Source organism: Andrena cerasifolii, chromosome 3 (assembly GCF_050908995.1).
Source record: "Andrena cerasifolii isolate SP2316 chromosome 3, iyAndCera1_principal, whole genome shotgun sequence".
NCBI lineage: Eukaryota > Metazoa > Arthropoda > Insecta > Hymenoptera > Andrenidae > Andrena > Andrena cerasifolii.
The window spans coordinates 20,085,933-20,100,836 of record NC_135120.1 but is presented as its reverse complement, the minus strand read 5'-3'; the positions used below and the strand labels follow the sequence as shown (position 1 = coordinate 20,100,836).

The 14,904-nt window shown below is 33.5% G+C and overlaps 3 protein-coding genes across 4 annotated transcripts; 2 read left to right on the top strand and 1 right to left on the bottom strand.

Annotated features, from left to right (window-relative positions):
• Positions 1–265: 265 nt before the first annotated feature.
• Positions 266–2,734, top strand: LOC143366745 (uncharacterized). Of its 2 annotated transcripts, none has more exons than XM_076808073.1 (5): positions 266–453; positions 840–1,080; positions 1,214–2,034; positions 2,116–2,352; positions 2,440–2,734. In XM_076808073.1, exons 2-5 carry the CDS (start codon positions 1,012–1,014, stop codon positions 2,651–2,653), a joined length of 1,341 nt encoding a protein of 446 aa, XP_076664188.1. In that variant the 5' UTR covers positions 266–453; positions 840–1,011; the 3' UTR covers positions 2,654–2,734. The 2 variants fall into 2 exon arrangements, with proteins under 2 accessions (XP_076664188.1, XP_076664187.1); XM_076808072.1 differs by having other exon boundaries at positions 266–575; positions 844–1,080.
• A 211-nt stretch (positions 2,735–2,945) lies between these two features.
• Positions 2,946–14,880, bottom strand: Blm (Bloom syndrome helicase). The gene is made up of 32 exons (XM_076808927.1): positions 14,568–14,880; positions 14,336–14,470; positions 14,005–14,125; positions 13,333–13,932; positions 12,365–13,217; positions 12,193–12,294; positions 11,947–12,116; positions 11,620–11,841; positions 11,181–11,542; positions 10,854–11,112; positions 10,395–10,778; positions 10,157–10,307; positions 9,889–10,076; positions 9,473–9,797; positions 9,204–9,372; positions 9,012–9,135; positions 6,924–7,361; positions 6,557–6,845; positions 6,280–6,458; positions 6,002–6,178; positions 5,802–5,901; positions 5,532–5,728; positions 5,306–5,451; positions 4,991–5,225; positions 4,779–4,919; positions 4,281–4,698; positions 4,042–4,199; positions 3,873–3,968; positions 3,625–3,798; positions 3,448–3,561; positions 3,240–3,374; positions 2,946–3,170 (listed from the first exon to the last, which is right to left on the bottom strand). Exons 2-32 carry the CDS (start codon positions 14,428–14,430, stop codon positions 3,081–3,083), a joined length of 7,212 nt encoding a protein of 2,403 aa, XP_076665042.1. The 5' UTR covers positions 14,431–14,470; positions 14,568–14,880; the 3' UTR covers positions 2,946–3,080.
• On the top strand, positions 7,711–8,745 carry LOC143366766 (succinate dehydrogenase assembly factor 2, mitochondrial). Its single transcript, XM_076808126.1, has 3 exons — positions 7,711–7,983; positions 8,072–8,223; positions 8,290–8,745. The coding sequence occupies exons 1-3, from the start codon at positions 7,951–7,953 to the stop codon at positions 8,558–8,560; spliced, it is 456 nt and encodes a 151-aa protein (XP_076664241.1). The 5' UTR covers positions 7,711–7,950; the 3' UTR covers positions 8,561–8,745.
• Positions 14,881–14,904: the final 24 nt, after the last annotated feature.

Below are 14,904 nucleotides of genomic sequence, written 5' to 3'. Positions count from 1 at the left end.
CAGGACTTTCCGCTAGACGATCGTTAACGCTCATTCACTTTTTTGACTTGCTCTGACTCACTTGATCATTGGTTGAGCGTTGGTCACGTGACTGGTTTTGACGCTCAAAACGAGCGCTTCTGTTTACTGTGTTGCTTTTGAAAGACGCTGTATTAAAATTAGAGCTGTTAATCTAATTAAAATAGATTATGTCGGTATACAGAGCGCTGCATTACCCGTGTCTACCCCCTTAATGACTGTTTATCATGAAAACGAAAGTTGCAAGTGTGTAAGATACATTTTACCCGCGGCCGGCGGGAGCCGGGTCACTCGTGACGTGACTCGCGCCTTGAGTCTGTTTTGTTTCACCGAAAATTATATAGCTCGAGGACTCGTGTCACTCGATCTACTTCCTTTTCCGTTTCTTTAGTGATAAGGTGCTCGGATTCAATTAAGGAAAACAGTTTGTATGCAGTAAGTATTTTAGTTTAAAAGCTTGTTTTGAAGTACGCACAATTGAAACTGTACTACGAATCAGAATTTACCCGGCATCCGCCTTGCATACAATCGTCTTGCCGCCCGTCTTCTGAGGATTAGTTAATTAACGATAAAGTTTTTATCAAATATAAGTAGATTCTGTAATTTTAACAAAAGTTATACAGTAGTCGAGATACAGCATGTTCCTGAAATCGATCTTTTTCATTTAGATTAGAGCTGAGGTTAATATAACACGTTTTCGCGCCCAGAAGTAATGGAAACAATTGCGATTGTATCTCTTTTGTTTTTAGCTTAATATCTATGCATTCCACGAATAGCTACATAAGTGCACAGCTTTTAATATTGTTCCCTTTCTTTTGCAGTAAGAAACAACTTTTGTTTACAAAGTGTGGAACAGAACCATTGACTTCTCACTGTGTCGGTATTTCAGTTTCTGCTACACAAACTTTCATAATACATCTGGCTTATAAGTACCTCATGTATGGTTAAGAATTATTTTTACTGATATTCACAACTGTTTATAAAATAAAGAGAATGGGCAAGAAAAGTAAAAAGAACCTAAAGGACGCTAATAGAAACGTCGATGGCAAAAATTTTCCAAAAGTGAGTTGCAGCATTTTCAAACATATCATTTATTTTTATATATTTTCATACGTGAATATTACGATATCTACAAATATTTAAGACCATAAACATGTCGACATCACATTTCTCCTAAATAATAGAATTATTCTAGAAAAAGAAGCAGAAAGGGCAAGATGGAAAGAAACATAAACCTGCTGTCGTTGGAGACCAGAACTTGAAATTTAAAAGTAAACATAAACAGAACACGCACCAGCTACCTAAAAAATTAAAGCAGATGCATAAAAAGGAAGGGGGCTCTATATCTGCGAGTCTTCTTAATTCTGACGTTGCAAAAGTAATAAATATAAAAAGTAAAGATAGAATTACGAAAACGGATTTGCTTGTTAAAAATGAAAATAAACAGCACAAAGTTAATGGGGAAAAACAACATAAGCAGAAGAAGCGTCTGATAGAACAAAATTCTAATCAATCTAATAAAAAGAATAATATTACTGAAAAATCTAAGAAAAATAAGAATGGACCTCAGTTGTCTGATGCAAATAAAATTCAAGATTCTAAACATACAAAAAATAAGAAGAAGGGAAAGCAGAAGGCAAAGAACGAAACAGCGTCACTGAATTCAGTATTACAGAAGAAGAAAAAAGAACAGAAGAATAAGAAAACAGTTACGCAATACCATGCGTTAGATATTAAACGATTGGAAGAAATGCTTGTTGTCAAAAAAAAGCAGACAAGGAAAGAAAAAGAGAATGCAAAACCTCGGTCTTTAAGAGACCAAATGATGACTAAATTAAGAGCATCTAGATTTCGGTATTTGAATGAAACGCTTTATAATAGCGATAGTTCTGAGTCTAAAAAATACTTCAAAGATGATCCAGACGCGTTTACAGCATATCATTACGGATATAAACAGCAAGTTGGACAGTGGCCTTTGAATCCTCTTGACGTTATAATATCTTCGATCAAAAAGATGTTAGTGTAAAATTTATTGTAATTATCAGTCGAATTTTATATATTCCGCTGCTTGCTAATTGATTATTTCTCATGCTACAGGCCAAAAGAACACGTCATTGCTGACTTTGGATGTGGAGAAGCCAGACTTGCTGCTTCTGTTACTCACAAAGTACACTCCTTTGATTTCGTTTCTTTGAATGACAATGTCACTGCTTGTGACATGGCACATACTCCTTTATTAACAAATGGAGTGCATGTTGTTGTATTTTGTTTGTCGCTTATGGGGACTAATCTCAAAGATTACATCGTAGAAGCTAATAGAGTCCTCAAGAAAGAGTAAGCATCCATAAAAAAACAATTTTAACGTTATTGCAATTTATTTTATTTGTATATTAAAAATTTATGTGAAAAATATTCTTTCAGCGGTATTTTAAAAATAGCTGAAGTTGAAAGTCGATTTGAGCAAGTGGAAGATTTTATAAAAATATTAGGCGATTATGGTTTCAAAAACACCTGGAAAGACTTGTCTCATAATTTGTTCTACTTTCTGGATTTTAAAAAGATAAAAGATGTAGGTAATAAGAAAAGCAAGTTAATTCCTATTAATTTGAAACCATGCTTATACAAGAAAAGATAGCGATTATGAGATATGCAGGTATTATAGACTACATGTACTAAAAGGATACGTGGCTTAATAAAGTCATTACTATTTTTATCATCATTGCATTATTACACAAAATAACTACATCTTCGCGTATAAAAATTGTACCACGATTTGTTCATGTCATACTTTCTTGAAATGACATCAAACTCATTTTGGATGTTTCTGTATGTGCCTGCTTAAACAATGTGATATTCTTGAAACACATTGGTCTGTTTGGCACAATGTGCAATAAATCTATGATAATAGAAAAGGATTTTCATCGCACTTATACGAAACGAAATGGAGCAATTTATTCGCATAAATCTGGTGTATGTATATAATCAGGAACTTCATAATTAATGTATCCATATTATACAAATCATTGTTTCATACATGTGATGTAGCAAAAAGATTACAGAATTCATAATTCTTTTAAAGTACTCATATCTATACCGTCCAAAATGTCTTCAGCTTCATCTCTTAGATCTTCTATCTTTTCCAATATTAACAGCTGTACATTGCAACGAAGGTGTGAGTAGAAATGCACTAACATGGAAAGCTTGGTTTAGAATATATTTACCTTAGCCCCTTCGATAATTTCTGTCGCGGCTTTTATACTTAAATATGAAATTCTTTCTTGCAAATCCTTTGCCCTCGTCTTGGTTATGGACTGCACTGTTTTATAACCGGCATTATACAATTGGCGTGCTCTACCCTAGTGACAAAAAATATTACAATTTAAATGCATCGTAAACATTCTTTTTCTGTGATAAGCACAAATTTCTTACTATCTTCACTAATGGTAATTCCATCAATGCTTCTAACTCCAAAGGACAACAATAAGATAATCTTTTGCTAAACATATTTAACAAATCTCTGAATGCCCAGAACTCGTCTAACTCCTGAAATATTTAAAATTTTACAAAATATTAAGTCACAAATATTCATACAGTTTATTAACTAACCTGGCAAAAGCGAACTACAGAGGATGCAAATGACGATACTGCACTCAATAGATTTTGTATAATACCCCTGTCCACTTGATATTTTTCTGCTACAGTATAAACTGCGTGGTGCGTCCACAAGTCATATAATATTAACGTTATGTAAAATCTTTGAACCACTCTTTGTTCTACATTCTATTATGCACAAAGCAATTGAAATATACAAAAGAATATAATATGAAAGAAGGCAAGTTTATACACTTTTTTACCTTAGGCATTAAACCATCGCGTATTTTGGCCATGGTTACCTCATTCATTCCAAGAAGTCTTGCTGTTTTCATTTGTGTCTCTGATAATTGAGTCACCTAAAAGAAATATTAAATACAAAATATTCTTAGCAAGAGTATAATTTTAAGCGAAGTTATAACGAAGAATTACCACATCGTAATAAATTGATCCTACTGGTTTCACTTGGAACACTATATCATATGGAGTAACAAGATATAAAAGGTGTAAATAATCAACGAGGACCAAATGTTCCTGCGCTCTTTTCAAATCTTGATATAACAAGTATGCAGACTGCATGTTGATGGAACCTGTAACAAGAAAACATAATCGTAATAATAAAGACTAAGCAAGTGTTTTGTTAATTTGTTTACCAAACAAATTAGTTATACCCTTCATTGCCGCGCGTCCCAGATCACATAGTTCCAATTTAGTTTCGCTTGTAAGTACTATTGTTTTTTTTCCTTTTATCTCTGTACTCTTAGCGTTAGGACAGTTATCTTGTGACGGCATAACAACAGTTACATTTGGTTTGTACACATCAACACTTTTTTCTTTTTTCTTTACCTTTATGACACCACTTTTTAACAATTCAGTCAATGTTTCGTCCGCAATTCGTTTAACATTCACGCTTAAACGCTGCTGCTGAATGTTCAGTAACGTCCTTTTTACTAGCTTATGTAATTCAGATCTAGTTGTTGCTATGGAAAACAATGTAGCACTCAAAATTAAATTATTAATACCTCTGTCTTTGTCCGCGTGTAGTGTACTTAAAGAATCATCCATCTTGGACATTAAAAGCGTTTTTACCTGTATAACAGACATTAATATATAGCAATTGTATTTTCTCCGCATGCAATATGCCGTAGTAGAATAGTTATTATTATTACTTTCGGTAATTCGTTATTTTTACATATAAGTATACTTTCGCCAATATTTCCCATGCCAGCACGTCCGGCCCTTCCTATCATTTGCTTGTATTTACTTAAATTTATAAACTGATTACCAATGTATGGACTCCTTAATATTACCTGCAATATTTTTCATTATAAGGAGGAGTAACTATTGATACCAGAGAGGAATACATAAATAAGCAGAATACCCTTCTTGCGGGTAAATTTACTCCCGCTGCTAATGTTGACGTACAACATATTACGCTAAGAGTCCCTGTTCTAAAAGCATCTTCCAGTAATCGTCTCTCCTCGGATGTAAGGCCAGAATGATGGTAAGCTACACCAAAGTTTATAGTTCTGCGCAAAACAGGGCAAAGGCCCTCTTCGGTTTTAAGCGCGTTCAATAAGTTTTGTTTCTCATCCTTTTTAATATTTTCCAGCGATCTAAAAATGTTCGCACACTTAATAAATAATAATAAGTACGGTCACTTAGAAATGCTTGAATTATAAAAAAAATATCTCACTTGAATAAAACTCTAGTCAACAATAAAGCAACATTTTCACAATTCTTGCGGCTTGAACAGAATATAAGACACGAATCTTGTGGAACAACATCCATTACTAAACCCCCAATTCTATCCGGATCTATGATTGCTGCATCGTTTGAATACTTATTGAACAAACCATTAATTAAAAACCAAATATCAAATAATTTATGAAGATAGCATTCCATGATACATATAAACTTACTCTGTAATTAATTTTCTTTAAATCTGTCATCAATTCTTCTGTTCTCGTATCCAACAACCAAATATTATCCTCGCATTTCACATACTCCTTAATTTCGACAGGTCGAAAGTTTCCGGTGTACAAATCCGCGTTTAAAAATTCTGCTATTTCGTCTAAATTGCCTATTGTTGCGCTCATTCCAACAGTATGAATATTCTCTGCAACAGGGATTAATAAATTATTTACAAATATATGTAAACGATGTATGCTATGTTCCTACATTTCTCTCACCATTAACATATAATGTTTTTGTTAAAAGAACTTCCAACGTAGCACCTCTTCCTCCGCTTTCACCAAGTAGATGCAACTCGTCCACAACTATAATACCAATCTAAAATATTTCACAGTAACAGTATTATAGTATCATTCGATCGCCGATATTATTAGATTTAAATATTAACTTTCTTTCTCGTTCTACTGTTTCTACTTACTTCATTCAAGCGGTGTTCATCTATTAAACTATTTATTAAACCTGATGCCTTTTCTATCGTGCACATGTATATACTGTTCTTTTTACGACGTTTCTTCGGTGGGTAAATTCCTTTCGACGCTGCATATTCCTCAATTAGAAAATTTAATTCCAATGCGAATGGTGCCATCGCTTGGACCTACAAATGGTAAATAAAAGCATGCTTTGTAGTGACTGATTATTAAACAAATTATTGTATAAGGATTTGTTACATCGCAATTCAGTAATACTAATACGGACTTTCTCTTGTACTATAGCAACAAATGGCAGTATAAATATTGCATTTCTCTTATTGCAGATAAGTTCTTTTAACATTAATATTTCTGCAACCAATGTTTTGCCTCCGCTTGTTGGAAGAGCATAAATTAAATTCTTTCTCCTCTTTATTGCATCCAGATTTAAACACTCATCTTGCCATTCTAAAAGAATCAGACAATTTTTGAGTATATAGCGAATAAATAGAGCTTGTTTATTATTACAACATGCACGTCATTGAATTAATGGGAAAAATACTTACTGTAAAGTGTGTCAATACCCCTGAGTTTTAAGAAAAGTTGCTTTACTCTGTCCGGTAAACCATAAAACGTACAATTTTCTGCCGAATGATTGTGCATGTTTATACACTGTTTATTTACTTCATTGTCGTTTAAACAGCACATTTTGTTTGGAATATTATTGGCACAATCACGTATGTTTCTTTTTAGTAAATTCGCGTTCTGCTGATTAGTTCCTGACATATACATTGTATCTATGATTTGCGTGAGATCTGTTTCTTCCATATAATTTTCAGAGTCGTTAATCAAGACCTAGAAATAAAATGTGATCGAGAAAACTGTGCTGCCTTTAGGATACTTTGACTGAAGTTTCATTAAAAAATGAACAACCTGAGTGGGACATCGCAAAACATTGTCTCTTCTATCGGGGGAATCCAGTTGTGTAAATACTTGATTCATAAACGTCTCATCTTGCCACTGATTATTTTCCTCGCTAGGTACGTTACATGAAACATTTAAGGCATTCTTTTCAGCAATATTTCTTCGTAAGTTTTCTTTATTATCTTCAGCGGATTGCAACTTCTCAGCATTTTCATGCACTTCAAATATATCACAAATGCTCCACTCGTGCTTAAGACTGTTTAAAGTCTCTTCGTGTATATTATGACTGCTAGAAGATATTCTCTTGCTATCGTCACCAGTTTCTAATTTTTGTAATACTGTGTCATCCATAGAAAGGACTGAATCAATGCCTTCTAATGATGTAGAAAAAGTTTCATTTTGATGCTTCAAGTTCTTATGTTTACTTCTTTCTTCATACATGATTATCAGTTACAATGAATTATATATTAGTATAACGATTAGCTTTAAAGCAATAATCATGAAATGTTAATCACACAATTAAATACATCAAACATAAACACATTTCGAACTATTTATTTAAATTGATCATTAAAATGAATGAGTATTTTCTTATAAAAAATGAAACCGTCTCTCCATTACAGAAATTTCACATTATATAGATTTATTTATTTCACTTCTAATTGACTAGAATGAATACAATTAGTATTTATTTATATATATATAGATGCTGTTTTCAACATACTAATAAGCTTAGGTTATGTTTGACCTAAGAAATATTTGTTTTAATGACATTACAAGTCAGCTATATATAACAGAGAGAAAAATTCTGACAATTTATGCATACAAACAAATATCAGCTTAAAATGAATACAATAAGCAAAAGCAGATATTAGCAAGTAATTGAGAGTAACATAGCTAACAGAAACATCGATATATTTATATAGTAACACAAGCTGTCACGAGCTGTCCTAAATGCAGCGTACAAAACTCCTAATATTATGAGCATATAGCCATTTCGCTACACTTCTGAAACGTCGAAGATAAGGTGACAAGAATGAATATTTTTGTGAAATCTCTCGCATCGGTAGTAAGTAGAAAAATATAGCGTGTCAAATTAAAACTACGCTGTTGTATATTGAATGAAATAATTAATATCGTGTCAATGTAAATATAAGGTTAAACCACCACTGGTGGTAAGAAGTGTTTCAACGAGTTGCTCAAGATGTAAAGATGAATGTGAAGACATAATTCATCCACAGGGTCACGAACCTAGTATACCGCCGTACGTTGAACGCGATCAAGAGAACACAAATGTTAAGAGAGCTAGGTATTAATAATGGCATTCATGAACATAAAGTGGTAACTTCAGAATATTGTAATGCTTTAATTGCAGGCTAATTTATCAGTCCCGTAAGCGGGGTATGTTAGAAAATGGTCTACTTTTAAGCACATTTGCCAAGAAATATTTAAATGACTTTGATGATAAACAACTACAATTGTACGATCGTCTCATAAATTTGCCATCAAACGATTGGGATATATTTTACTGGGCTACAGGCGCAAAGCCTACTCCGTCTGAATTCGATAATGAAGTTATGGATTTATTAAAGAAACATATAAAGAATGAGGACCGTCAAGAGAGAATAATGCAACCAGCATTATGAGCGCCGAAGTATTTAATTACTTTCCATTTCGGTTTTTAATTGGTAGTTCTATTAAACACAAAGTTGTACTAGCAGAATGAAATATTATTTATTTACCTTAATAATGAATATATTTCCTGCGGGTATGTATATAGATATGTGAATACTTATTGTAAATATAATTTGAATAAATCTATATAAATTAATCTGCGATGTACTTGAAAAGATTTTCACAATTCTTAAAATTACTATTAAAATAAATCACTTTATTACAAAACATCATATATATACATAAGTTACGCAAATATTTTTTACAAAAATGATCCATAATACTGTTACATTATTGAGTTATAAAATGGCAGAAATGCCAATTTTCCGCGATATGGATCATAAGTTACATAAAATAATCAATTTTTACATCACACATTTACAATTACAAATATATATATATATAACACGAAGAAGTGTGTCAACCGATTTGCATATACCTCTGTGGGTTTGACATATATTCCTTCTTTTGAGTAAAATTTACGAGCCCAGGACCTCTACTCGAAGTTGTGGATTTCGCTTTTGCTGTAGTTTTTCCTCTCCGTGTACTGTCAATATATAATAGATTAAAAGCAGGAAACACACCAAGTACGTAAAATATGTATGCGTATCTTACTTTGATGTAGTTCGTTTGAACTTTTTAGCAGTATTTCGATAATTGCCTCTGCTTTTACGCTTTCTACCTCCACCTCTGTTGGAATATTTACCAGTTGAAGTAGAAGCAGTATCCCACGTATCGTTTTCATCGTCGTCGTCACTCACTGCATCTTCTTGGCTTAATAGTTCTAAAAATGACGAAGCTCATTCAAGTAATAATCTCTTATAATATTTAAGGAGTTCACCTATTTATAATTAAATCGCCTGAAATCTTTATTCGAATTTTACCATTTTTTTCTGCTGCATATTTTTGTGTAATATCTAACAAAGCTTTTCCGTATTTCACGAAATTCGCTTTAGTAACGTGCGGTATTTGTAGCATCGCTTCCTCGTTTTCTGGAAGCTTTTGACTCATTGCTCTGATTGCTATCATATTCATAACCGAGGACGCTGAAATATCGAGTGCTCCAGCAATTCCTTTTATTATTTCCATCAGTTCTTTGTAACAACGGTCCTGTAATTCCGAAACAACTTTATCAATCTTCTGTGGAACTGCAGACACCGTTGCCACTGCAGTAACACTGCTGTTAGATGATCTCATAGGGATTACGACCTGTTGTAAGAACAATATAAATATATCGCATTTACATTACACTTAAAATAAAGTTCGATGTTCGTACATTTAGAATATACATAGTTCCTACCTTCACATCCTTTTTCGTCATAAGTTCGCTAGCATTTGAACCAATTCTTACATAGGCGCAAGCAATTTCCTTATTAATGTACATATGCTCTTGCAAATATTCTTTAAGTACCATGTGATGTAGCAAACGTTCTATGTCGCTCCTATTCCACGATCTTCCGGCACCATACAAAGCATGCTTATTGAGGCCTTGAAGATTATTAATTAATCATATTCCATGCTACATAACACAATTATACATGTATCGTGTAACAATTTTTTTTTCCTACCTGAGTCTCTAATTTTCTTCAGATCACTTCCTTTAAATATATCTACAAGAAGTACTAGTGTAAGTTTACAGTTTCTCATTTGATTCATGTCACGAACACCCTTCATAATTTGTTTCGCCTGTTCTGTCGCATCTAACATAGTAAAATCGTCCTAAAAAAATTTATAAAATTTAACAAAACATTTATATATAGAGCAATTTTAATGGGCAGGGAATATATCGTCTTAAATTTCACTTACTTTACTTCTGCAATTATCACACGACGTTGCTTTATTAGCGACGCATTGTTCCCGATCGAATATTTCGCCAAAATAATTAAGTTGTATTGCTCTACGACAATCCGTTTTGTTTTCCGAAAACGATACCATTTTAAACAAATTATCCATATGAGTTTTTACTACAGCAGGACTTGCATTGTCCATTTCAATCATCTTTCTTATTCTATGCATGTCAGCGTAATTATAGAATAAAATACAGTCTGCAATTTCTCCGTCGCGACCAGCGCGTCCACTTTCTTGATAGTAGCCTTCAATCGATTTTGGAAGCGCTGCGTGGATTACAAAACGAACATTTGGTTTGTCAATGCCCATTCCAAATGCTATCGTTGCACAGACAACTTTTATCTGAAATTCGATATGTTGTATAATCATGCGTACGCGAATAAATGTCACAAGTATTAATTAACGAAGTATTTGTACTTCTTCTGAGATCCATCGACCCTGAGTATCACTTCTATTAGTATCGGAAAGTCCAGCGTGATAGCTTAGCGCTCTGATGCCATTCCCCTTCATTTGCGCGGCATAATCGTCGCAATCTTTACGAGATAGACAGTAAACAATCCCGCAATCATTCTTATATTTCGCTTTTATCATAGCTATCACTTCATCCGAACAATTTTTCCCCTTCTTTGCGATTATGCTATATCTTAAATTAGGCCTATTAAAGCTTGACATGAACCTGGAGGACAGAGACACAAATTCTTCGGTATAATAAATGGCACGATTGGCACTAACACAATTACGTACCATTTTGGTTTAGTGAGCCCTAATTGATGCAATATATCAGTTCTAACCCTTGGCGTGGCGGTTGCTGTTAAAGCAATTGTTGGCACTCTAGGATAATTTTCTCTGAGAACCTTTAATTTTTTGTAGTCGGGTCGGAAATCGTGACCCCACTGACTTACGCAATGTGCTTCGTCAATAACAAATCTCCCTAATAAGTCTCTCTCGTACAACGTGGTTAAAATATTGCACAATTTCTGGGATGCAGATATTTTTTCTGGCGTTACATAAAGTAATTTGAGCGCTGGTTCTCTTTTCGAAAGTTCCCTGTATATCCCTTCCGCCTGAGTGTCTGTTTGTGCGCTAGACATATGCGCCGCCGGAATCTGCGCAAAATTTGCCATTAGTTTGTACCCGAGGGATAATCAACACAATTATGTAGGATATTTGAAAAAACATTTACATCGAGAGATGTGAGTTTTTGAACTTGATCAAGGATAAGACTTTTCAATGGAGAAATGACAATCGTTACTCCAGGTAACAAAAGTGCTGGCAGTTGATAACATAATGATTTCCCTCCTCCAGTTGGCATCAAAACAAAACAGTCGAACCCCAAAAGCGCAGCGTTAATTGCTTGCAATTGATTCGGTCTAAATGAATACAACCCAAATTTTTGCCTAAAAACCTAAAAGTATAGAAAGAAATGGTATTGTTATGTAAAATTAAAACAGATTCTTGTAAGACGTTAGAAATTCATTATTTTGGAGAAACAACGAATACAATGTTTTACCTTTAACATTTCTCGTGAATGTGAGTATGTTAAACCATCAAATTCGCCACTGACACCGTCGTTTTTGTAATTTCCAGTAAAAACACCGATTTGAATGTTTTTTTTACCTAACTTCTTTCCTTTCTCATCTTCCGTGTTGTTTACGTTTTGTGTCGACAACGCTCCAAAGCCTACATGTTTAAATAAAGAATAATAAATATATACAGAAACAAAAGAAAATAAGCTGATTTTATAATCGAAATTTACCTGATGCATTAAACTTTATATTAGACTCTTTACTTAATGCAGGAAACAGTTCAAGTTCTTGGGTTAAACACTCAACTATTTCTTCAGAATATGAGCTATCGTCTACAATAAATGAATAAACATATAGCTTATAATATTTCTAAATGGGACTAAAATGTTTTATCTGATTTACCATGCGTATTCAGCATATCATTCCAATTATTTTGAATGCTTTCGTCTCCTAAATTTTCATAGAATTGTAGATTCTCTTTCTTTTCCTGTGCAGTAAATAACGTACTTTTATTTACTTCAACTCTTCCTGGTTTGTAGAGACTGTTAGCAGTTGTATGTACATCGAGACTAGAAGCTGCCGCAGTAGCACTGATAGCTTTAGATTTTTCTTCTTTTTTCCATATTTCTCCAATCTGTTTAGAAACTTGTATACCCACAGTAGCTTTAATTGGTCTTTTCAACTGAAATGTACTCTTTTTCCCTTGAACTGCAGATTCGCTTGATCTACTGGTAAGTGGCGAATAACTTAAACTCATACTGTCGTTCTGTTCTGTTACTTGCAGTTCGTTCTTTTTCTGTAACGGTTGATCAAATTCCCTTCTTGCTACTGGAGCTGTGCTTCTTGTTTCAACTGCATAGTAACTATTCGAGTCTGTATCAGCCAAATTTGAATTAGAAAAATGAAAACTATCATCTGAGATACTTAATATTGACTGCTGGTTTAATGTCCCTGTTGTTTTTGGTAATACAGAGTTATTTGCAGAACTATGTGTCATTTCACATGGCTTTTCATCTGCAGATACTCGGCTTGCATCAACTTTAGCGTGAACTAGCTTCGTTTCAACCAAGCGTGTTTTCGCTTTAGCATGTTGATATAAAATTTTCAAATCTTGAAATGTCTGTGCGTTGAAGTTTGGAAACTTTTCTAAAACGGGCAATGGAATTTGATCCAACGTGGCGTAAAATTTTTCAAGAATTTCTATTTGGAAATCTTTCAACTGCTTATATCTGTCTTCCAATTTATCTTTCGTGACCTAGAAACGATTGAATTATTTGCAAGCAACTAGCGTAATGGCGTTGAAATTAATACAGCATTAATATTTTACGCATCTAATACAACCACAATAAATGTTTCGATAGACCACTTACAGGTATTGAAGACATAATAGGTCGGCCTTTCGCAGATTGTATCCAAGGATCTAGCTGCTTTCCTAAGCCTAAAGATTTCAAGTTCAATTTAAAATCTGGCCCCACCCATTCTTTTCTAGGACTCCGTTTCAGACTGCTCTTACAATTTGGACTACTATCAGAGTCAGATATCACAATGTTTTCTTTCTTCCTAGTTTTCAAACATTTCTTTGGCGTTTTTGGACCGTCGCTATCTATTATTTTTTTTTCTTCTGTTTCTGTTTTAGAGGCATTACTTTCGGGAGTTAGTTGCGAACTTATAGTAAGATGCGAATAATTCTCGTTTTTCATAGATGAAGAAATTTGATCTGACTCCAATTCTTCTTTACTATCATCCAAAATTCTGTTCCTCCTATTTAAACTCAAAGATGGTTTTATTCCGATATTATCTTCGCTATCCGACGATTGAAGAAATTGAAATCTTGATTTCTCTGCATTTCGGGACTTAGGAAATTTCAGCTCACATTCATCATTTTCAACTAAATCTTCCTTTAAATTACAACTATTTGTACCGTCAGGAGGTTTGCTAGCACCGTAAAGTACTGACTCTTCGGAGCTATCCTAAAACAGGTTAAACACCGTAAAATATTGACCTCTATAATGTTCCTCATAAATAATGAAATGTTTTCTTACGAGAGATATAATGGATGTTCTAGCTTTCGTTTCCAATTTCATATTATTACGAGATTCATAGTTGTTCTGCGCCCCCAAACTCTTATCGAGTTGTAAATCTGTATGTGTTGATTTTGGAGTGCTGTAAAAACAAACTGTTACCATCGTTTCTTTACAATAAGGAATATCTCGATAATTCTCATTAGAACAAAGTCTAAATAAAATAAATAGGTTATATCGCATATAATGCTTAACTTTTAATTATATTACACACTTTAAACACGCATAGCATTCTACGTCATTAATCTTATCTTATTATACGTCATTTATCTTATGAATGTGTTTTTCATACCTGGATTTTACGTTCTGTTTATTTTTAATCCGCTCAAGGAAACCCATAAACGTAGGCTGTATTTCATTGCGACTGATTGGAATTCTCTTTGACATTTTCTTGATAAGTTGGCTGTCAGAAAAATACCTTGTTATCCTGAAAATGCGTAAATATTTGGTAAATGGAAAATTGTGTACATTTATTTGCTACTATGTGATTCGCAAACATGAGTGGAATGCTATATTCGATATACCGTTAGATTATCACTGGAGACGATTGAAATTCTTTTATAAATGCACATTTCTTGTTGTCGCAGAACTTTTCAACAAATACGATACAATGTCATTGTTAATATTCGGCAGAAAAACGTTTACATAGTATGTTCATAAGATAAATTAATGTGACATAAACGCATAAAAATATAAATTAAAACGGTTAAAACACATATAGTCTAGTTTATGGTATTTAATTCTGTAAAACAATATACTGTCCTGATTAATTATCAGTACTCTTTTCACAAATACCGAATCGCGGTCCGTACTTGTTCTAGGCGCCAAATTAATTGCAAAGGATATTCGATCTGAAGTTAG

Excerpts from the sequence above, each read along its gene's own strand:
- LOC143366745 (XM_076808073.1), top strand. The coding sequence starts at position 1,012 with ATGGGCAAGAAAAGTAAAAAGAACCTAAAGGACGCTAATAGAAACGTC. Across the intron at positions 1,081-1,213 it reads ATGGCAAAAATTTTCCAAAA|AAAAAGAAGCAGAAAGGGCA; the intron begins GTGAGTTGCAGC and ends GAATTATTCTAG. Across the intron at positions 2,035-2,115 it reads ATATCTTCGATCAAAAAGAT|GCCAAAAGAACACGTCATTG; the intron begins GTTAGTGTAAAA and ends CTCATGCTACAG.
- LOC143366766 (XM_076808126.1), top strand. The coding sequence starts at position 7,951 with ATGAATATTTTTGTGAAATCTCTCGCATCGGTA. Across the intron at positions 7,984-8,071 it reads TGAAATCTCTCGCATCGGTA|GTTAAACCACCACTGGTGGT; the intron begins GTAAGTAGAAAA and ends TGTAAATATAAG. Across the intron at positions 8,224-8,289 it reads ACAAATGTTAAGAGAGCTAG|GCTAATTTATCAGTCCCGTA; the intron begins GTATTAATAATG and ends CTTTAATTGCAG.
- Blm (XM_076808927.1), bottom strand. The coding sequence starts at position 14,430 with ATGTCAAAGAGAATTCCAATCAGTCGCAATGAAATACAGCCTACGTTT. Across the intron at positions 12,117-12,192 it reads TATAAAGTTTAATGCATCAG|GCTTTGGAGCGTTGTCGACA; the intron begins GTAAATTTCGAT and ends TTAAACATGTAG. Across the intron at positions 4,200-4,280 it reads GGGACGCGCGGCAATGAAGG|GTTCCATCAACATGCAGTCT; the intron begins GTATAACTAATT and ends TTCTTGTTACAG.